General features: G+C 38.2%; 1 protein-coding gene across 4 annotated transcripts in view; it reads right to left on the bottom strand.

The window, feature by feature from the left end:
- Positions 1-24,558, bottom strand: part of AKAP6 (A-kinase anchoring protein 6) — a 500,428-nt gene that overhangs the window by 240,218 nt on the left and 235,652 nt on the right. For all 4 annotated transcript variants that reach the window (XM_030813201.1, XM_030813191.1, XM_030813206.1 and 1 more), the window contains one exon: positions 12,355-12,477. In XM_030813201.1, coding sequence (XP_030669061.1) covers positions 12,355-12,477 — 123 coding nt within the window. The remainder of the gene's footprint in view (positions 1-12,354; positions 12,478-24,558) is intronic.

Raw genomic sequence — 24,558 nt, 5'->3', positions numbered from 1 at the left:
TAGATTCAGGCTTTCATCATCACCCCTTGCCAGGTTAACTCGAATCACAGCCCTCCTCAAAACTAGACTTATTTCTTATTTGTTGCATGCCTATGAAGGGACAGGTAGTGTCTTAAGCTTGAAGGATATGGCTATAAACAGGATAGACATGGTCCCTGCCCTCACAGAGCTCACAGCTGTGTGTGTGTGTGTGTGTGTGTGTGTGTGTGTGTGTGTGTGTGTTGGGGTGGGGGTGGGGGACACTGTGTAAACAAGGAATTGCAGTCAGCTGTGTCAAGGGAGTTATGACATGATGTAGAATGGGGCTGTTGACAAGCAAGGGCTCTGGAGCAGGACAGCCTGTGTTCAAATCCCGGCTCCTCCATCACTCACTGTGTAGCTTTGGCCAACCTCTGTGTACTCAGTTTCTTCATCTATAGATGACGGAAAATGTTAATGCCTACTTCATGGGGTTTGTTGTGAGGATGAAATGCCTTGATACATGCAGAATGGAGCCTGGCATATTGCAATAATGCAAGTGGTTTTATTATACAAAATGACCTTCCCACAAAACAACTCTGACATTAAGACTCTCCAATGGCTTGATCCAGGCCCTGAGCATGACCTACAGGGCCCTCAGAGATCCCAGCCAACTCAACTTCACAGGCCACATATCTGCCTTGAAATGTACCTGGATTGCTTAAAGCTTCCAGCTCACACCAGCTGTCTTGCTCCTCTGATTCTACTCTGGCTGGCACTTCTGCCTGGCAAGCTCTTCCCCTTGAAAAGCCCTGTACATCCTTTAAGATTAATCTCAGGTGTGACCTTCTCTAGCAAGCTCTCCTGACCATCTTCCAACCAACTGGTTTCCCCACCCTTGGCACCCATAGTACTTGTACAGAGCTCAAACCTTCACTTACTACGTTGTGTTAAAATTATTGATGTGTCTGCTTCGCATACATGAGTTCCTTGAGAGTAGAACTCTTTATTTTACTCATGTTTGTATCCCCAGTGTCTAGGACAGTGCCTGGTACATAGCACATAACTAACAAATGTTCAGGGAAATGAATGCATAGAGATTTGTACCAAAAATCTCCCACGTAGCTTTTAAACAGCTTGTGGCATTTTGGGAGACACTGGTACAATCACTCTTCACTTGGAAGTAGTTGATAAATGTCCCCAAATTTTACTCAGTGAACACCATGTAAATGAGCTGTCATGTTCCTTCACCTACAAAATTACTTGCCAATTACAGTTAGATGATCTCAGCGTAATTGCCATGTAAACTGTACCCTGGCTGAGATAGCCCAAATCATCAATTAACTTTGCCCTCTCATCATGTGGTACTTACCACATAATTAAATAAATGGTCAGCTGCTACCACAATTGTCTATTTCCCCAACAAAATGAAGTGGCTACATTTGTCATTGATTTATCGGTTATGACAATCTGTAACACACCTCTAGGTATAAAAGCAGAAGCTTTAAAAAAAAAAAAAAAAGAACTCTGTACTCTTGAGAAAGATGTTCCAAGTTTTTGATCAGAAAGATAAGCATTATAAAATCTTTGTTTTCCTTTCGAAAAAAAAAGAAAGAGAAGACACTGAGATATGAAGACAAAAAAATCCTCCTTCTTCCTGAGGAGACTTTCTTCCTGAAACCTCAGACAATAAAAACATTTCCAAGAATTTGAAAGTGAATTTAGCTCTTCAAACAAGTTACAATTTATTTCAAACAAACAGTTGCTTTTTTTTTTTGGTGCAAAGTAGATGCATCTTACTGAAGCTGACATTCTTTTCTGATAGACTGGCTAATATGTTATGCAAGAATTAGATAGACGGGAGAGATCCTGAACGTTGATAGTGGCTCCAAGTGACAGAATTTTCATTTGCTTCTCTGGATGCCATCTCCACACCTGACACAGGTAATCACATTCACTTCCCAGCATGGCCACATTAGGCCAAATGGATTCCCAAACAGAGGTTCTGTCTAAAGGGACCATTTGACTTCCAGAACACACTGCTTGGAGGCCCTGACTGAAAAGGAGGTCAATGCTGGCCCAAATATTTCTCTACCCCCTGAGGTGGAATAATTGATGTGCAGCAGCCCCTACAGATGTGGATTCATGAGAGTGATGGATTGATATAAGTATATTATTCACACGTACAGCTGCTAATATACAGGTCCCAGTGCAAACACCAGGACTTAAGAATATTATGTGGATTTAGGACAATCCCTGAAGGACTCCAGTTCCATTAAAAATTTGTTTGGCAGCCTGGGGCAGATCTATTCCAACTCCCACATGTTTCATGCATTTGAGAGGGGGAACCAAACCACTTTAAAAATAAATTTAATAAATTTTGTAATGTCAAGTCATTAACGTCCTGTCTAGTCATACCGTCTTCATATTTTGAAACAGTAACATTTACCTCTGAAATTAAAAAACATTCAAATATCTGAGTTAACATTTTATCTGAGAAGACATTCCTGGTGTTTTTTGCCAAAGGCGATAAATTGCATCCTGAAAACAGAAGAAAACGTTCCTATTTTTCCCTCTATAGATGTTTTTCTTGTCACAAATATACCAAACAATACCTAGAAAGCCCCGTGGCAAGTCCACTTTGATTTGTAAATGGTAGAGGAAATAACTTGCAGACATGCTCAGTTATCGTTTGATGATTTATAACATTCGTTAGAATCTGTGGCCCACAGTGATTCTAACACTGCTTTTATAAATGTTCATTCATTCATTTAGCAGATTTTGTTTGTTTTGTTTTTTTTGTTTGTTTCTGAGACGGAGTCTTGCTCAGCCGCTCGGGCTGGAGTGCAGTGGTGCAATCTTGGCTCACTGCAACCACTGTGAGCCACTGTGCGCGGCCTTAGCAGACATTTTTAATACCTATCATCCATGTGCAAGGCTAGGAGTTGGGGGAGACGCCAAAGAGACAAAAGCCATCCCTCAAGTAGGTGACAGCATCAAGAGAACAGCTGAGGGGAGGGTGGGCAGGGAGAATCTCAACTTGTCTAAGAACACCCAAGCCTCTCACACCAAATGTTCTTGGGTCTCCAAGGAAGATTCCCCCAAATGATAAAAGCATCCTCATCCTGACATAAAACATGTTTATTTCACCTTCACAACAACCCTATAGATATAGAATAGGCATTTTTCTGGCTAATGTAAAGATCTGGAATTTTAACTTAATATTATTTATATCAGGTGAATTATTTCAAGATTCCAAAATTCCATGTAATGCAGTAGAGAAGTAGGATAAGCTCATGAATCTACACATGGAGAGAGATGGTAGGTGACCACACCCCGGCTCATGTGAGTCTCTCATCCATGCAGTGTCCTTCAGCCTGTGCATGGACCCTCATAGTGTGAGGCTGTCTGTAAACTTTCTCTTCAATGCTTAGTATAATACTGCCCTAAATAGGAAGTGCTTAATAAATGCAGTGTTTCCCCGGCATTCTAATGAAAAACAGTCATTATTTCCTAAAGAGAAAAATAAAGTAATAAATTAGTAAAATATCTGGGCACTAACAGTTTTCAAAACAATAACTACTGGGTATTATGGCCCAAGAGTCCTTAAACTGAGACAGGCAAAAGTACATTCCCAGGGGCTTTAAACAGCGCAGGAATCCTATTTAACTGAAAACGGAAGATAATATTATTTGTCTCCTAGATGCACAAAATTAGAGTTACATGAGTAAAGGAATGTAGTCCAAGACTTTCATGTGTCCAGAATGAGCCTCCTACACTACCATTCCCACATACCAACCTCAAAATGCCTGCATACTATAAATTTCTGAAAGACCCTTCCATCCCTGTGCCACCAAAGGAAGAAACTCAAGGCTGGGAGTTGAGCGGTATTCCGAGTCCCCCAAAGAGAAGTAATGTTGCCACTTCCCACTAAACTCTCTGTGACTACCCTTAAACTGGTGGGAATCAAGGGACAAGCAAATGGGACTTCAAAGCCCCTGAAAGGCCACCAGCCTGCTCATCAAGGCTGAGGGAGGTGGGGGCAGTCCAGCGAAACTCTCATAGCTCGTGCTTTTGAAGTTTGACCCACTGCTCCCATTAGCTGAGCAGCACAGCCAAATGACAGCTGCTGGTCTTGTGAAGCTTAACTTGCTGGGGCCTTGGCTGCCTATGGAGATCTTGCGAGAGATGGGCACCAGGAAATGGGAAAAAGAAAACTCTGTCATCTCTTAACTTCAAGCAATGAAAAATGGAGCAGAGGTAGAGACAGGAAGGCAAGCAAGAGAAAAACAGCTGAAAGTATTTGGGGAAATTTTCTTGTATGGCTAAAAACTCTGTAAGACGTATACTGGTTTTTCTTATGAGACAAATGAAAGCTGTTTAATCAGAAATATGACATAACATGAAGATCTAAAGAAATACAGATGATAAATGCAGGCATATATCTTTATTGAGAATTTTGTTAGACACTTCATAGTTAAATTGAATCTGTTTTTATAAGTATTTAGTATAATGACACAATAAGGAAACATTTTCAAACCCTTCATGGATACCAAGACTGTAAGCACTGTCTGCAGGAATTTGGTGCTTCTGTGCCACCATGTGGCAGTCACCTAAAATTGCAGGCATCAATCTTAAAAGGAACAACAAAGTTCAGGAAGGTGTGTTTTAAAAGTCTACTGCTATAAACATGGCCTCAAAATTCATACACATACAAACTCCACTCATTTTTCAGGACTTAGAGAAAAAGCTGTCCCTGGAGTGTGACAGATTTATTACAGAGAGTCTCTGAATTGCTGCTGTAGGCAGACACTAATGGGATAAGGAGGAAACTCTCAACTGGTGTTAAAGTTCATTGAGTATTATTTGCAAAAGCATAAATAAGAAGGCAGTTTGAATGCCCATCATCATGGAAATGATTAAATAAACTGTGGCATATCCACACAATAAAATATTAAAGAGCTGCTAAAATGTGCAACAGATCTTCATATACTGATAGAAGTATATCTGTGACATATTTCGATACAAAAAGCAAGTTGTTGAACAGCATGTATAATATGAACTAAATAATCTTAAAGTGTATGCATTTTTCCATAAAAACGTTCAAAAATGTATAGAACTATTTACATTGGTTACCCAAGGGAGGGTAAGACTTTTTACTTTTAATATTATGCTGTTTAACACAATTTGATTTTTTTTTCCAGTAAGTATAATTTAATGTTTTTCTTTAAGCAAAGTTCCATAATTATAGAAGTTGTATAAAAGACAGTTTGCTCCACCTTTAGCATGTACCCCTGATACTCACTGTACTTGTACGACATTTGCTCCCTCTTTTCCATGTAAATACTACTTCTAATGTCACGTTACCTGGTTTCACACACCCCTGGAATGGTCCTAGGGTCCTGGTCCTGCTCCATATACAGATAGAGAAGCTCTCAGCAATTCCTGCATCCTTCACTACACTCAAGTCTTGCCCACCTGTAGAGCAGTGGGCCGTCCTGTGCTATAGCCTTAGGGGAAACTAGGACAGACAAAACATGTTGGTCATGAGATTTCTGACTAGAAAAGAGTGAGCCTCAAAAAGAGAACTGCTGACATGTCTCTCTAATCTGTTCCTCTTTCTATAATCTATTCCCTCTTTTCTATTCTTAACTACCCCCACCTAGCCCTGATCCACCATTTCTCTCATTACTCCAACATTCTTTAACCCACTCATTCGATTATAACTACCCTGATCTTAAGTTCGTTCCTTCCTTGTCTAAGTAAGCAAACTCTCTAGAACACACTGGTCTTTCCAGAATTGGAATCCAAACGTGCTTTTGCCCCCCGGGTAGAAACCTGTTACATGCTTATTAGCCTGGCCCTCCATGTCTGCCTAACCTTTGATTCCTCAAACTGTTGAGATATCCATATGCTTTTAGAACAGAACCCCAGAATACTTTTTAAAAATTTCCTATTCACAGAGAAGAGACTAATTTCCTTAATATATAGAAATCCCCTATAAATCCTGAAGCAAAAAACCAATGACCAACAGAAAAACAGGCTAAGAATTTTAAAAATAGTCCTCAAAAAGGAAATACAGATGACTCCTAAAAACATGGAGAGATATTCAATGCCACTTAAAAGACAAGAAATACAAACCTAAACTACAATAAGATGCCATCTGTAACTATCAGAGGGACAAAGTTCAACAAATGTAATAATATACTCTGATGGCAAGAATATGCAGAAATAGGCACTCTCATGCATTGTTGAGTATAAACTGGTAAAATCTCTATCAAGGACAGTTTGGTAATACATTAAAAATTTAAATATGCTTAACCTTGACCTAGAAATTTCATATGAAAGGTATTTATTCTAAGGATATACTTATAGTATCCAACATGATGAATTTCCAAGGATATTCACTAAAGCATCATTTGTAATAGAAAAAGACTGTAAACAACATAATTTCCATCACAAAGAACTGGTTATGTAAATTATGGCATATTTGTAAGTAGAATACTATGCAGCCATCTGAAAGGATGAAGTCATTTCTATATTTATTGACTTTGAATTACTACTAATAGAAACTACAGGAACAAAGTTAAGTACATAGATATATTTGTTGGTGTTTTTTGAGAGTGTCTCCCTCAGTTGCCCAGGCTGGAGTGCAGTGACGCAATCTCAGCTCAACCTCTGCAACCTCTGCCTTCCAGGTTCAAGAAATTCTCATGCCTCAGCCTCCTGAGTAGTAGGGGCTACAGACATGCGCCACCACACCCACTTAATTTTTGTGTTTTTGTAGAGACGAGGTTTCACCATATTGGCCAGGTTGGTCTCAGACTCCTGGCCTCAAGTGATCTCCCCGCCTCGGCCTCCTGAATTGCTAGGATTACAGGCATTAGCCACCGTGGCCGGCCTGTTTCTAAATACCTGAAATAAACCAGAAATGATATAATGAAACAAGGAACATTGGTTGCCTCAAGGGAGGAGAATCAATGGGAACATGAGTAAAAGGGGGACTTACTGTTGACTTTAACCTTTTACTCCCTTTCTTTAATTTTTTAATTTAAACACAATTCATAAAACTGATAAAAGCTTGCCTGTACCAGCAAATCCTTCAAATACTATACCCAAATCCATTTTCTTTCATGCACAGAGTTATTCTCTCACCTAAGCCACGAACCTCATCCAGTTAATCTATGCAGGCTGACCCTACCCCCATCAAATTTATGGTTGATTTCATGTTGTTCTCCTGTTTTAAAACAAACCCGGACCTTCAATGAGTCCCCATTGCCCTCCGAGAAAAGTTTAATCTGTTAAAAAGACATTCAAACTCCTTTACCACCCGCCCCAACCTGTGAGACTCCAACCTAGTCTCAACTACACCACATGGCTCACCATGCCTCTCTTACCATGCTTATAAAGTTTCCTCCCATCTCCCATCCTCCCTTCCCTAACAAAACTACAAACGGCCTTTGAGGTCTACGTCAAATTACCTCTTTGAAGGTTCCCTACCTCCAGAAAGAACCAATAAAATTTTTCTCTGTACTCCTAAGAATACTTTGCTAAGTATAACTAAGAAGTTTACTGATTAAAATTATTAGTCATTTATGGGTCTGTGGATGACTATATATAATCTATCGTTACCTCTCTTAGACTGAAAATCCCTTAAAGAAAGAAACCAAGCTCATTCATCATGTATTCCTAGCACCTAAATAACCGCCTGGCACTGACACTTACAGCTGTGTTATACATACACACACACACACACACACACACACACACGTAGTTCATAGTCACCATTTTCCCTCACATTCCTCATTTATCGAATTGAATTAAGAACCTTGTTTCTCCAAGGCTATTTCTATGTGGTTGGTTAATGTGTGTCCAAAATAACATGGTGCTATCTAGGCAACTATACTTCCTAAGTTTAAGCCAGGCTCTTGTGGTTGATTGTTTTTCCTACATCTTGCACAGCTGTCTGGTATTGGTTTGACTTCACTTATTCTTACTGAATATACTGATTGGCTGCAGATAAAAGAAGCGCTGGTTTGTCTCCTTGTGAATGATTACATTTGATGAATTAGGTATACATAACAATTTGGGAAATCAGAGTTACAATTTCAGGAGCAAATGGATATGAAATAAAATCTCTAGAGGGGGAAAGTGCTGACCTGCTCTGCTGCTTTACTCTTAATTCTAAAGCTACTATAAAATCTCTTAAAGGGGAAAAAAAAACTAGTTACCCAAGCACTATTTACGACAGTTACTCACTATGCTTCTATTTATTATGCTTCTACTCAAATATAGCTTTTAGTAACTCTGTTTCTTGAGGCAATGAAAAAGGTGGTGGGGAAAATGGCTTAAATGTCCATCAACAGGTGAATGGATAAAACAAATTGTGGTATATCCATACAATAGACTACTTCTCAGCAATACAAGGGAATTAATAATTGATACATGAAACAACATAACATATCTCAAAATAAGTATGCAGAATGAAAGAAGACAGATCGAAAAAAACATATATTGTTTTATTCAATTTATATAAAATCCTAGGAAATGCAAACTAATCTAATAGTGTCATAAAGCAGATCAAGGATTGTTTAGGGATGGAGTAGAGGCCAGGGAGGGGTAGGAGGGAAGAATTACAAAGTGTCATGAAGAAGCTTTTGGGTGATAAGTATGTTCACTATCTTATTTGCAGTGATTGTTTCATGGGTATATGTATTTGTCAGATTGTCAAAACTCATAAAATTGTATACAGTAGTCCCCTTTATGCATGGTTTTGCTTTCTTCAGTTTCAGTTACCTATGGCTAACCATGGTCTGAAAATATAAATGCAAAGCTCCAGACATAAACAATTCATAAGTTTTAAATTGCATGCCATTTTAAGTTGTGTGGTGAAGTCTTGCACCATCCTGCTGTGTCCCACCTGGGGCGTGAATCATCCCTCTGTCCAGCATCTCTATGCTGTATATGCTACCTGCTCATTAGTCACTTAGTAATCATCCAGGTTATCAGATCAAAGACACGGTATACGTGAGGCGTGGTGCTATCTGAGGTTTTAGGCACCCACTGTGGGGCTTGGAACATATCCACCTCGAATAAGAGGGACCACTATACTTTAAAATGTTCAATTTATTATGTGTCAAATATACCTCAATAAAGCTGTTTTTTTTTAAGTGTAAGAAGAAGACAGAGGTGAGAGAAGGGAGAGAGAGAAAGAAGTCTGTCCAAGAACATACCTATACAATTCTATCTTAAAGTGGTTTTCAAAGAAGAGGGAATGTTCAACACTTGCAAAATACCTTTCCAGAATGACATTTTCCTGAAAATGTCATTTTCTAGGAAGGTAGGAACTGTATTTTTGAAAGGAGCAGCCAGGTTGCAAGCAGATGATTAATTATCATGGAAAATCATTGATGTATCATTGCAATTTCACAGTGTTTCTTACAGTTAAAATAAAGCTCCTCCATATGTCTTATAAAGGTATTATAAAGCTTTAATTGATTTGTGTTGGTGAAAACCCTTGGTACCATCATGGAAAATAACTGAATTAAGTATCAAAGTATGAACATGCAACTTTGAGTATGATTTTTATATTTTTCTTTATAATAAATATTGGAGGGTGCCAGCTAGTCTAACACATTAATAAACCAGGGAAGACTCAGACGCTAGAGGCTTGCACATCTGTTGATTTAATGTCAAATATAGAATCTAGAGAAATGTTTAAAGAAACTTGTGTATCTACCTCTACTACTGGATAATCTTGCAAATACCACTTGCCCCCTCACTAAAAAGCAATAATGATTTATGCAGGGTTAATGAAGTAATACAAATCTCTAGGCTTACTCATACATTTTCTTTTATGGGAAGGTGGAGAAGAATAACAACATTGACTCAGCATGACAGTAAAGAAATACAATAAAAAATGACAATATTGATCAGGAGGACAATATAGACTCGTATGGAAACAGAAAAACTGAGAATTTGATTGAAAGATGTTTGAGCCAGAGGCTGTATCTAAAGCAACAGACACAACATTCAGTGTAGCAGTGACTCTTGATTGTGCTTTAAGAATATAATTCAGTGGCAATCTACACACACTAGGTCTTCAGTAACTGTTAGACATTATTATTCATGATTTGGGAAGTGAAATTTGAGACTGCAATTTAACATCCAGTCAACAGGTCTGGAGATCAAAGTCCCTCACTATTTGCAAAGTAGAAATAAAGAAGATGTTCTATGATATCTCTATTCCAATCAATATAATCAGACATGGGATAGTACAGAAAACTCATCTAAGAAAATGTTGATCATAGGCAGAAACAAGACTATTCTTTAAGAAATAAATATCTTAAGAAGGACTCTTTGCTGTGGATCTTTATACTGGTGAACCACAGCAAACTGGAGAATACGTTCCACATTTTGGGATGAAAATGTCATTATGAAGCAAGTACAGATATTGCAGTTCGTTATGGTTACCTATAAAAAGCTCTGCAATTTGTAAGGCTAGAGAGAATACAGAAGTCACTAGCCACATGTGGCAATTTAAATTTAAACATAAGTCAAGTAAAATTAAAAATTCATTTCTTCAGTTGCATTAGCCACATTTCAAATCCACAATAGACACATGCAGTTAGTGGCCTCCATATAGGAGAGGGCAATATAGAATACTCCATCATCACCAAAAGCTCTAGTGAACTGCACTGGGCTAGAAGGAATTAGAGGCTAACATAAGGATGCCAAGTAAGAAACCCTGTAACACTGTATTTGAGAAAGAGAGTGCTCATTGGTTACAAAGGGGCCATATAATTCAACCTCCAAAGGGGAAAAAGGAACCTTGGGTTCATACTCTCCTAGCCTGGCTTTCAATAAATAGAGTTAAAGTGTTCTTAATGCCCTTGTGCCCTCTGGGACCTCAAAAACTAAATGTGTGTTTTCCATAAAATATTAAGTCAAGAGAAAGTAAGACAGCACACTTAATGTGAAATAAAGTTCATATACTCCTGTTTAAACACAGATTAGAATTTCTGTCAGAACAATGCCAGTGAAAAGTTGACATTCTAATTAATACAATTTACATTATAAAGCACTGAATATCTTTATCTTGCTATTATGAAATGCCCTCTTTAAAAAAAATTGAAACTCTACTCAACAGGGAAATGAGTACTAAGGACAGCATATAAAAACCCATGTACAAGAGAGGTGGTTAGGGTCACTGGCATTTTTACACACCATCGACTCAGGTCTCTAAAAAAGGGAAGCAATGCACTCATCCTCTACCACACAATTTTGTCATTCTTTATCATCTGCAAGGCTATCTGCACGCAGCAATAGGATTTTAAAGCTGTTTTTCTGTTACATAAACATGCTGCAAAAAACAAACACCAAAACCTGAAACATTCTCTTTCCCCTCTTTTCTCCCTCTCCATCTCTCCCTCCTCTCTCTCACTTCACATCGTAGAGGACAACCATTCTGGAACCCTGTGAACTTGCATACAGGTAGCACTCCCACATAACGTTTATTCAATCCAAATTCTGAGTGTGTAAGAGGGGCAGAAAATCAACCCCACAGCTGGGTACCCAAGGATTCATGTTCATTGCCTTTGTCAATTTTATGCTATCGGTGAAAGGAATAAAGATGAGATCCTTACAGCTTGAATTTTCATTTCCTACGACACGTGCTTTTTCTTCATGCTTTATCACACTCCACTACTTAGTTTCCACCCCTTCATAATTGATATCGGCCATTTGAAGCATTCAGTAAAAACCTCAGGAGGTTCATCGAATGTCCCCCAGTCTATAATTCTTGCTTTTAACATATTCAGAAGCAAATTCATCTGAGTGTTTTCCACTTCCCCTCCATGGTTTTCTCTATGCACAGGGATAAGTGTAATGACAGTTGTATTAATTATATGCTGAAAAACCCACATAGCAGCAAAAATGATGGAGATCATCATTTTAAATATTTTATTAAAATAGCCCAGTGTAGAACAGATAATGTAGACCCTCTTGATAATGAGAGGTTCATTAATTTTACAAGAATTCTAGAAAGCTTAGAACGGTCATCAAAATCATCTCTTTCATTTATTTGTTTTTAAGAAAGGGAAAACCTTCAGTTGTTGCTTTAGAGAACAAGGGTCTAATAAAATTTTCTAAGGTATTTTTAAATAATTACTTCTTCCAGGAAAAGCTTTGAAAAGGTAGCTTGAAACAGAGATGATTTAGGTTTCATAGTATTACTTGAAATGCCTGTAAATTTTCATCTTCTGTGACCCATTAAAACTTGGTTTCATTGACATATAGTAACCTTTGATAAATAAAATTGATATTTCTCATAAACAAACAAGCAGTACATTCAAATCCTTTGATTATTGACAGCAAGAACAACACAATCTTGCCTACCAAGTGTGTCTCCAGATACAGTTTAAGGCCATCCATCTCTGCTTTAGGGGGAGTCCAGTTCTCTGTAGTTTCCATGGCTTCATTTAACCAGTGAATGAATTCATCCAGTTTGTTTACAAATCCCTTGTGAGAGGAAAGAAAGGGGGAAAAAAGGGGCAAGAAAGGCATGTTAGTTGGTTATTCTGTAAAAAGCCAATATTAAAAGTTCCAAATTTTATCCATGATCAAATCGATCCCACCACACTCCCATCCTAGTTTCATCTTTGCTGTAATGGAATTTCCACTATTCCTGGACCCGAAGTCTTATCAAAATGGGAAAGAAATTGTCAATGCTTCCCTCTCAATTTTTCTCTAGAATCACTTTTCTGAGGAATTTGGATTGGATTGTGGGGTGTCACTGTATGGGTGACCTCAAAACATGAAAACATTTCTGGTGTCTGACAAGCATCCCTCTGCCAAAAAATCAGGTCAGGTCTGCTAGGAACACTCATTGGCTTTGGGGGATAAAAGCATTCCTGTAAAATGGTGTTCTTCACCCAGAAGCCTGTGGAGTTTAGTTGCCATAGCTGAACTAGAAATATATTTCAAAATTACATAAGTATTTACAGGTCCTGGGATGAGTTCTGTCCACAGCCCAAATGTCTGTGTCTGAGCCTGTGTGCTACAAAGGAAGGAAGCGTAGAAAGTGGGACCAATGAACAAACATAAATACTTGACTTCGGGTATGTACAGACATAAAGATATATTCTTGGCTAGAAAGCACAAATCACAATAATCTTGCAATTTTTCAAATAGTGGTTATAAAATTTTATTGACCATTTAAAAAAACACATCTGTAGAAACAGAAAATATTTTGAAAATATGAAAGCCCAACTGCAAATCTAAGTGAAAGAAATGGGGCTGGGCTCCTGCTTTCCATGTCTGGGTAAACAGCACCACCTGGAGGTCATAAGGAGCAAGGGCAGGCTTCCACACATAATTAGGAATGGGTTGAGATGCCATTTCCCTACTAAACTTAACCCATTCTTCAGATTTGCCTTTCAAATAATCTTGATTAATATTTTTAATGCTTAACTGAGGATGTCCTGAGACTGAAGTGGAAAGAGGTAAAAGTAAATATTTTTTATAATGCTTCTCACAAGCTAGGTTTTGCCACTAGGGTTTTTCCTAGATAATATTTTAAGATTCATAACCCTTTAATTCAAGCAATTAGATTACCTCAAAAAAAATCATAAGAAAAAGAGAAAATGGAATTGTGGAGAGTGGTAAGTAAAAAGACAAATAACACTCAGGAACACAAATTGTTTATTAGAGGGGGACAAAGCAGAGATGTGGGCACAGAATCCCATAGAGTCAGATTATACCATACTGCCATGCTCTGGTGGGTTGCCAACCTTTTTAGATAGAGTTCAGTCTATCATCCCACATAGTGGCATATCATATGGTTTCCCATATTCATACATGCTTCCAAAAGCTTTTCCTGTTGAAAATCTCTCTATTGTACCAAATCTCTAAGGACAGTCACACCCAGGGATACATATCACAACCAGATTTCACAAATGCAAGATTTCTCATTTATATTCTTTCAAAAATCTATCCCAATTGGTTAGGTTTGATAAAACTAATGAGAAACATCATCTTAGAGACATCATAATCACAAACTGAGACCTATACAATTGCAATTGGCTGAGCTGGGAGCTATATGGTAGTTTAACATGCCTCCAGTCCTAGACTCCAACCCTAAACTGATTGATAAAATCATTGAGGTTTCTGTTGGTCATCACTCAGAAGATTTTCTTCCAGGTGAGGTGAAAATATGTCCAACAGAGAAGGTTTCATAAATTTCATACAATGTATTCCCTTACTAAGTGAATTTTCTGGTGATCTACCAAACTCAGCCTTTTTTTCTAATTTTCTCATATTGCAACTCTTTCCAAATGCCAAGAATCCATGTAAGATCATTCATTTTGCCCCTTCTCCTATCTTTAGAGTATCAGTTTGTCTGTTCTTTCGCCTTTCCTGCATTTGCATAAATTTGAGAGTTGCTTTGTTTTTCATTTCCTCCCAAATACTTGACTCTTTTAATATAGAAGTTACACTTATTCAAGCTCAGTCTTCTCAGCAGAGTGTCCCATCTGTTCAAAATGTTATTCCCCAAACTCCTTTATCTGGTAGACTACCTAGGGCTCAGAATATTTCACAGGTTCATATCTGACTTGATGTTTATGATAGATCCCTTCAGATGTGTACAGTAAATCTGTGAGCAGAAATAAGGGCAGAGTCTGTTGGAACTCCAGTCCTAATTCTCGATACTCTCATAATTAAAATTTTGGTGAAAACTTAAGAGACCCTTTGCTGACCAGATGGACTTACAGAAGTATTGCCTGTCATCTGTGGATGCTAGTCAGAAAAGTAGAATTTAGATGGTTTATAAATGGGAGATAAAGATAGTACTTTAGACTTCTTACAGCATTAAATAGTTTTTACTATTCTATTTAGAATTGTGTTGTTATATCTGTACATATAAATTGGTTTGGGGAGAAAACTAAGTCAGAAAATATATTATTTAGGGAACAAGTGGTTAAATCCAAGAAGATAAATAGTGAAAGACGTTATTTGAAATGTAACTAGTTATAAACCATTCATTATCTTCTCCCCTTCAAAAACAAAAATAACCTGTGTGTGTATGTCAGTGCATGGTTGCTTCATCATAAAAGGTTAGTCTCAGCCAAAGAGTACTAAACAATGTGTCAGGTTTCCTAACAGAACCATGATTACATAGTTAGCTGAAATCTGTGAGATGCAGATTAGACAAAACCCATTGGTCCTGGGTGAACATTTCTGGATGGCACCTCTGTGTATCCCAGGCAGATAGCAAAACAAGGCTGTCTGATATAGGGGAAACAGGAGTCCTCTCAAGGATTCTCTCTGGGTTTCTTCTGAATTATATCCCATCCTCACAACTTTTTATTTGTTGTACATTTCCTATCTCTTTTCTTGCCAATACTAAAAAGTTTCATCACTCACAATAGAAACCTGAGAGATCCCAGTGTTCCTAACTTATAATAAAAGCTAAGCACCCCTCCCTTTAGGGAGATCTAGCTTTCCACCTCCCTTCCTGCTTCTATGTGTAGCCTCAAGAATATAAACAGAAATCATGAAAGAAAGCAAATTGGGGTCCATTCAATTCATGATACCTTTATCACATGCTATTTTTCCACCTCACTCAGCCCCCTCTATCTGTGTACTATCAGGTTTCTGTGTATAGTGGACAGTGTACTAGGTACTCTCCCCCTATCATGAGATGTGCTTAGAAAGACCAAAAAAGTGCCACTCTATACACAGACCACGTGGATGTGCAGGTGTGTTCACATTTGGACACACACAACAAATATTTGATGCCCATTTTCAGAAGTTCTGCTGGCATCTTTGTGGTGTGCATGAAAGAAAGTAAGGATAACATAGGAAAATGGAAAAAAGATTTTAAAAATTATTTTGAAACACAGATCAAATCCTAATGCAACAAATATTGATCATTTGTTTATTCATTTAACAAATATTTATTAAATGCCTTCTATGTGTGAAAAAGCACACTGCTAGACATAGCTGAGAATACAAAGATAAATATCATTGTGGCAAAAATTTCAGCAGAACATATAGCATGTCTAAGCCCTGAATTCAAGTAATTTCAATAGTCGAAAAAGAATTTTACAATAAATAAAGAGTTGGGACACTGTCCTGGATATTGTGAAATTATTATTATCTGTATCGGAATTCTGTCTGTATCCAAGTTTGTTCTCATTCTTAGTACTGGCCTACCTGTGTGTGTTTCTAATCTTGTGAATTCAAATTTACTTCTCTGGAAAGTCAGAGGACTATAAAAATCAGATTTTCTTCATGACATAATCCAATGCCACAATTGCACTATGTGAAAAGTACATTTTATGCATATTCTACTCTCTGCCACAGACTGAATTACAAACCATTGAAAGGCTATATTTTAGCCTTCATTGTTCAAACTCCTGCTACTGTATCTGTTCAGTGTCTTTCCCATTTTCTACCAGTGTCTTTATTGTCCCTTTCTGCTGCTTCTTCCATTACTTTTCTTTGCCTCTGTGACAAGCTGTCCAGGAGCACATGGAGGTGACCTAGTCCACAAGATCCTGTTCTCCTGCCCACTCTCATGGATTGTTTCCATCTGAGTGAATCTTTGTCAAACTCCTATTTTATACAGGCTTTTAGAGTCTGTAGACCCTTGTTTGGCACCAAGCCAGGATTCAACCCCCAGAAGAAATCCTGGTCATCTAACTTGGGAGAAAATGGAACAGTGGTTGGCCCTCCTACCACTGGTTGTCAGCAAACCTCCTACTTTCAAATCATTTGCATTTGAAAGTTCCTTCATGAGGGTAAAAACTTACTGTTAAACTTTCTAAAACATCAATCTCTTTAAAGACTAAGAAGCACCGTGAAAGTACATGCAAATGTATACTTACTGGTTTGTGAAAAATAATTTGCTAGAGCCTTTGGCTGGCTAAAATACACTTGAAGATTATTTTCACAGTGAACATTTACAGTCAAATCTTGCAAAGTGCTACACTCCCCCAACAAGTTAATTACTCATTTCTTTTCCTAACTCTTTCTCCTCTACAACAAGCCTTGTTTGGTTAAATATAAACTGTCTGGGTGGTCACCTTTGCCCTCTGGCAAGGCTGTCATATGGAGCTAAAATAAAAGGAGGGCCTTCCTTGTGCCATATATGGGGCCAGGGAACAGCCACATAGCAGAAAACAAGATATGGCCCCTGCCTCATAGAACTGAAAGTCTAGGGGGGGATTTTTTAAATGGGATTACATAATTATAGACTAAAATAAAGTGGAAAATTCTGTCTCTACAAGAGGAAATAGGAAGTATACAGCAGGAAGTAAATGCTGTGTTGTCACCAGAAATCTTCGAGATGGTGTTGATTATGGTCATTTTACAGATCAGGAAACTGAGGATCAGAGAAGGTAAGTGACTTGGGATTTGAACATGGATCTCACTCCGAAGTCTATTCCTCCCACAGTACCACACCACCCTCTAGAAACAGTGTTCCTGCAGACAAATTATGAGACCCAGGTCATGGAGAAGTAGCATTTATTCCCAGTTTTAAAGTCTTGGCACTAAGATAGAATTATCTGAGTCCTAAGTCTCTTACCCTTCTCATTCACTATTTTCTGTTGTTTTTTCTCAAATGGAATTTGTGATGAGACTAAATGCTTAACAAGAAACACATTTATTTTTAGAAAGCAAAGATTACTGTAAAGTTCACTTCTAAGGCACAGAAAATTTAAATGAAAAATTTAAGGGAGTTACGTGCTTGAATGAGCCCATTCTACCAGTGCTCAATTACAAATGGGCTTGACTCAGTTCAATCACAGAGGAGATGGCCCTTAGTTCTCAGAAGGCAGTTGAGCCACCCTCTTGAACTGCTAATTCTTTTTGGTATTTGCTGTTTGGAAGTATATGTGAATGTGTGTGTATTCATCCTCAGAGTAATTCATATTTATTAGTGGACAGAAAAATTAGGCATGATGTCTGACTCAGTCTAGATCAAGTTAGCTGCCTCCACACAGAAACATGCTGAAGAGTATCAAAAAAGTGAACTATTTTCATTACATTTTATGTATTTATTTATTTATTCATTTATTTTTTAGAGACAGGGTCTCTTTAGAGATAAGGCTAGAGTGCGGTGGCATGATCATAGATCACTGCAGCCTCCAACTCCTGAGCTCAAGGATTTCTCCCGCCTCAGCCACCTGAGTAGCTGGGACTACAGGTGCACGCCATCACACCCACATAATTTTTTTATTTTTATTTTTTTGTAGAGATGGGGTCTCACTATTTTGCACAGGCTGGTCTCAAATTCCTGGCCTCAAGTGTTCCTTCCACCTCGGCCTCCCAAAGCAAAGGTATCACAGGCATGAGCCACTGCACCTGGCCTATTTCACTATATTTAAAAAAAAAAAAGTCAGCATCTGCTGTTGAACCTTTTAAACTATTATGCTCTCATCTGGACAATTCTAGCTGAAACAAATAACCCTCAGATAGTACTCACTATGTGCCAGAACCTGTTTTAAGTACTTTGTACAAGTAGATCATTTAAGTCTCATAATGGCCCTGTGAGGTAGGTACTATAGTCATCCCCATTTTACAGATGAGAAGAGTGAGGCCCAAGAGGTAAGGAAGTCTGCCCAATACCCTACAGCTAGAAGGTGGCAAACTCAGTACCTGAATCCAGAAAGCCTCACTGGCACCATATGAAATCATGAACAGTCAGCTGATTTAACAGCTTGACCATGTCCCTTGCAGGAATCAGAAGAGAAGAACTAAATGAGGATTAATTTAGGGAGACACGGGAGGGTATATTAAAAGAGGGGAAAAAGTGCTCATCATGAGCCAGTATGGATAATGTTAAGAAAACAGTTGCTACAGCCAGACAAAACTGAATTTGATTCATTTAGTTTGTACCTAATGACTTAATGTCTCTGAACCTTAGTTTCTTCACCTGTAAGATAGGGACAGTAACATTCATCGTGGGATTACATGAGGACTATAGGAAAAATATAGTTTAAAGCCTGATGTAAAACAAGGGCTTGATAAATGATTCTTTAAAAAATCATTTCCTAATTAATAAAAGTTCCAATTTGATCTTTTATCTCAAAATTTTTTTATTATTCACTAAGTCTACAGCACTGTAGTAGGTGCTGGCAATGAGATGGATTTTAAAAGTTCCCACACAGGCCGGGCATAGTGGCTCACACCTGTAATCCCAGCACTTTGAGAGGCCGAGGTGGGCAGATCACAAGATCAGGAGATAGATACCATCCTGGCCAATATGGTGAAACCTTGTCTCTACAAAAAAAAAAGAAAAATACAAAAATCAGCTGGGTGTGGTGGCGTGTGCCTATAATCCCAGCTACTTAGGAGGCTGTGGCACGAGAATCACTTGAACCCAGGAGGCAGAGGTTGCAGTCAGCCGAGATTGCTCCACTGCACTGCAGTTTGGTGACAGAGCCAGAATCTCTCTCAAAAAAAAAAAGTCCCCACACAGTCACAATATAGGGGGTGGCAGCAAATGCTCTGGGCATTTAGAAGAGGGAGTCATGGCTTTCACCTCACATGGTCAATGAGACAGCATGATGGAGGCAGCATCTGAACCCACAGGTTAGCAAGAATTTCACCACCCAGCTACCCGACCAGTGGATCTGGAGGGGATCACGTTTCTCTACTAACTGTCACAAGTTTCAGAATAATCTGACTTAATTTTTCAAAACAGGCTACATTCTTTGGAGCCTATCTTTACATCAGCAATGGGGCTACCAAAAAATAACAGCTAAAGGACATCATGATCCTCTTATCCACAGTAAAGGTTTGTTTAAGCTCTAAATAAAGTAAGTACAATTAGAACCTTATTTAGAAAAGTAAAATTAGAACCTTATTTAGAAGCAAAATTATGCATTGAGATTTTTACATACATATTTACCAACATATATAATCTTCCGTTCTTGCGCATAATTCTTTATACACAGTTTCTACATACAATGACTAGATTTCGATTTTTGTATAACAGCACTCAAATGCAATTTACCTTTCCCAACCGACTAACTATATACTTCATGTGCCGCCAAGGCCCAGGGGCTCAAGACAAAGTGCTAGAGAGTTAAAAGCTGTGCTTTGGACTCTACTACCTCACTTATATACCCACACTCCTACCTAGAAAATCCAACACAGTATGAGCAATTGACAGAAGAGGAGAGATAGTGTATGCTTTTAGAACAAAGACTGAAGAGAAAAGAAAATGGTTTCAGTCAGTGTTGACTCTGATGCCACCAAAAAAAGTCAAATACTGCAACGCCTAATGAAATATTTAGCTTCTTTTCTAAAGGTTGAATGAGAAGGCTTTAGAATATAAAAATATTCCTGATAAAATTGTTCCAGAATAAAGGTAAAAACTGTTAGTGGGAAAGAAAGAACAGAATGGCATGGAATGGTATTATCTAAAGCTACCCAGGTGGGAAGTTCTATTCTGAACTCAGCATCATGTAGAAGGAATATTACACTGAATCCACAATTTCTTCAAATACTATTTATAGTGGTTTCAACTGGGAAAAGAAGAACCCAGAAAGATTCCTAACTCTTATGATGGGAAAGGGATTCGTCTAACAAATCTAGAGATTTTGAATTCAGTTGCTCACTATGGGTTTATAAAAAGAAATTATCAATCATTCTAAGGGCAAAACAAGATTGGAATGCATATCATCAACGTCTAATAAAAATAGGTATGAATAAAAAATTGGGAATAAACTGTAACAAACAATAGGTTAATATTAATTGAGCACTTACTACACACTGGGCACTCACATAATCCTTACAACAACCCTATGATACAGTATTACTGCACTCTCCATTTTACAGGGAGGAAACTGAAGCACAGACAAAATCAAACACTTTACAAGCTCCCAACATTGTCAGGTATGAAGCTGGGGACCTCTCATTCAGGTAGTACGACTGCCCCAAAGCTTGGCAGACTTCCCCTAGGTGAGACCTTGCTTCAAGCACTCCCAATCCTCCAGAGACACTAGATAAGCGGATCAGATCATCGTTATCTGCCTTTAAGTCTCAAATGAGCACCTGAGATACTCAGAATTTAGGATTATGATAGTTTAATGGTTTAATTGTAGGTTTTTCATATCCAGTATTATAATTAACAATATTTAACATTTAGGTACTATCTACCAGCTATTCTTCTAATAACTTGTGAAGTTATTGAATAGTCAAATTTCCCCCATTGTACAGATGAAGAGGCTAAGGCATAGAGAAGTTACGTAATTTATTTATTCACATAGCTAGTAAGTGGTTATTAAATAGTTTTGTTCCAGGGTCTAAGCTCTGGACTACTGTGCTATATTCTCTCTCTAACCAGATTTGTTCCCACAAAGTCCACAGAGAGAAAACAAAGGACAGTCACATTCTCTGTCGTTCACTCCTATTTTCCAAGCTTCTCTGAGAACCCCAGTTCTTGTCACATAGTTCAACCATCCCTATCAGAGCCCTATTTTACATCATTCTTCCTATACTCTGTGCCCTCTCTTTTCAGCCTTTCTTTTCTTTCTTCCTTGACTATTGTTTCTGTTTTGGCTCTTTTTTCTCTTCCTTATTCTCCAGCCCCTCCCCTCCTTTGTCCCCCACTCCTCTCTTCCCCCACTTCTCTTTTTTCCACTTGCTCATTGTTTCTTTTTTCTACAGTTCAAAGTCTCCTCCAGCCTTCTTAGGGTTAATCAATCACTTTAAATAAACATTTCTGGACATGTCTATAAAGTTTTAGTGAAAAGGGCTGACTCCTTGACACTGAAGTACAGACCTGAAAATGTTGTTTTATTCCTTGTTTAGATTAGCTCTAAATACTTTCCTGATTAGTAAGACCTCCTTGCACATCAAATATCTGGAACAAGAGTGAGTGTGGCTTGATGGGAGTATTTGTAGAATACTAAGATTATTCAAAAGATTACATGTGATTGTTGAGTTGTTGTTAGTATTCTAAATTTCCTCCAGGGACTATATAACAAAATTATTATTCAGTAATAATAAAGTTATTATTTTTGGAAAAAAAAATTGGAATTCCATGTGAAGAGTCCTGTCCATTCTACTTTCGAGTACTCTCTATAACCTAGCAGGTTCTGCCCGTGTCCACTGAGCTGCTTTAGTTTAGCCTCATCAACTGCTTCAGAGTGCTATAGCAGCCTTTTAACTGGCTTCTCTGCTCTCAGCCTTTCAATTGGCAATCATTTTCCACACTGCAGCCAGAGTGAGTCTTCTAAGAAGCCAATCAGATTCTCTCACTCTCTGCATCAAAACTTTAATGACCATTCCATTGTCTTCAGGATAAAGTACAAACTACAGAGCATGTATGTATGATATTCCACTATGATATTCCAATATCATACTGAATGAGCAAGAAAATGCTATGGCCAACTTTCTACCAGACAGCTTCAGGGCGGCAAGTCAGTAAATGCTAACAACTCAACCAATGTATCGTCATGAGAGCCAAGAAGACAGAAAACAGTATTATCTAAACACATCCGCTTGGAAAGGGGTAAAGGAGAAAGAGGAGTTCCCATAGAGATTAGAAGCATAGACCCAATTTTCAAAAGCCTCTTAGAATTCATCTAGTTCAAAGCTCCCTCCACTTTACAGGTGAGGAATCTGACGCTCAGAAAAGGTAAGTAGGCCTGGCATGGTGGCTCATGCCTGTCATCCCAGAACTTTGGGAGGCCAAAGCAGGAGGATCATTTGAGTCCAGGAGCTTGAGACCAGCCTGGGCAATATAGTGAGACTCCATTTCTACAAAAAATAAAACATTTGCTGGGCGGGATGGTGTGCACCTGTAGTCTAGCTCCTCTGGAAGCTGAGGTGGGAGGATTGCTTGAGTCCAGGAGTTCCCAGCTGCAGGAGCTCTGATTCACTACTGCACTCTAGCCTGGGTGACAGAGCAAGACTCTGTCTCTAAGAAAAAAACAAAAGTTAAGTACTTGATGGATAACATTCACTCACCAGTAGGTAGCTGAGCCAGAAGAACTTAGGCGTTGTGTAACCAAGTATACAGACCTAATTGTTCATTTTTACCGTTTTCATAGACATCTTTTAGAAAAGATTTCTAGGGGTCAAAAAAAGTATAGAACTAGAGTTTTTAAGAATAATGTAAAACTTCAAAGTACTATTGGCTTAGCAAATTGAGTACACTATTGGATAGCATTAGGCCAGCTGAAGTAAGGATTAAATTGCCTTTTTTTGTTCGAACTCCATGTGTATGAGTACACATACATGTGTGTATTAAGTTGTTTATTCAAAAAAATTTATTGAGAGTTTACTATGTATCAGAAATTGTATTAGGCCCTTGGGACTCACATATTCATAACCCAGATTCTTCTCTTAAAGAGTTCAGAGCACCGTAAAGTATGAGATGTATGATAATGCAGACTCATGGTTCTCGAACTTTTAATCTCGAGTCTCCTATTCAGAATTATTGAGATCCCCAGAAAGCTTTTGCTTCTTTAAGCTTTATCAATATTCATTTTAGCAATTTAAAAATATATATTAATTAACTAAAAATAATAATATATATTAACATAAATATATTATTATTAAAAAGAACATTTTCAAAAACAGTGAAAAGAATGGCATTATTTTAGCTGTATGCAAATCTTATGAATGTCTGGCTTAATAGAATATGGTTGGATTTCTATTTCTACTTCTGCATTTAACCTATTACAATATCACGTGTTATGGAACTTCTAGAAAACTCTGCTATATAGAATGAGAGTGAAAAAGGCAACTAACATTTAGTATTGATATGAAAATAGCTTTGACCTTGTGGACCCCCTGAAAGGGTCTTGAGAGTCCCTAGATGTGCCAAGACCATACTGTGAGAACCTCTTCCTGTAAATCATCCCAAGTACTCAGGAGCCATTGAAAAGACATTTAACTCACTCTTTGGGCATCAAGGGGGACTTCCTGGAGGAAATCACAGGAAATTGAGCCCTGACAGATAAGTGTAAGTGATTCAGAAAAAGAATAGAGGGGACTAAGAGGAGCAGAGAATGGCATTCCTAAAATGACGCCCAAGAGAGAACAGCTTATTCTGAGAACTCTTAAGTAGCTGAGCCTGGCTAACTCACACTCAAGAGACAAACACGAAACACTTAGAAATGAGGTTGCAGAGTCTGGCCAGGAGCTAGGCCACATACAACATGCTCTGTAGTTTGTACTTTATCCTGAAGACAATGGAATGGTCATTAAAGTTTTGATGCAGAGAGTGAGAGAATCTGATTGGCTTCTTAGAAGACTCACTCTGGCTGCAGTGTGGAAAATGATTGCCAGTTGAAAGGCTGAGAGCAGAGAAGCCAGTTAAAAGGCTGCTATAGCACTCTGAAGCAGTTGATGAGGCTAAACTAAAGCAGCTCAGTGGACACGGGCAGAACCTGCTAGGTTATAGAGAGTACTCGAAAGTAGAATGGACAGGACTAATTGGATTTAATGGATGATGAGAAAGATGTTAGAATCTGGGATGACAGCCAACTTTCTATTTTAGTTGGAGGTACCATTCCCTGAAAGAGGAAATACAAAATTCAGAAGGGGAAATCGTTTTGCAGGAAGATCATGAATATG

Source organism: Nomascus leucogenys, chromosome 1a (assembly GCF_006542625.1).
Source record: "Nomascus leucogenys isolate Asia chromosome 1a, Asia_NLE_v1, whole genome shotgun sequence".
In the NCBI taxonomy this organism is placed as follows: domain Eukaryota; kingdom Metazoa; phylum Chordata; class Mammalia; order Primates; family Hylobatidae; genus Nomascus; species Nomascus leucogenys.
The sequence above is the reverse complement of the archived record's forward strand: the minus strand, read 5'-3'. Positions and strand labels throughout refer to the sequence as shown.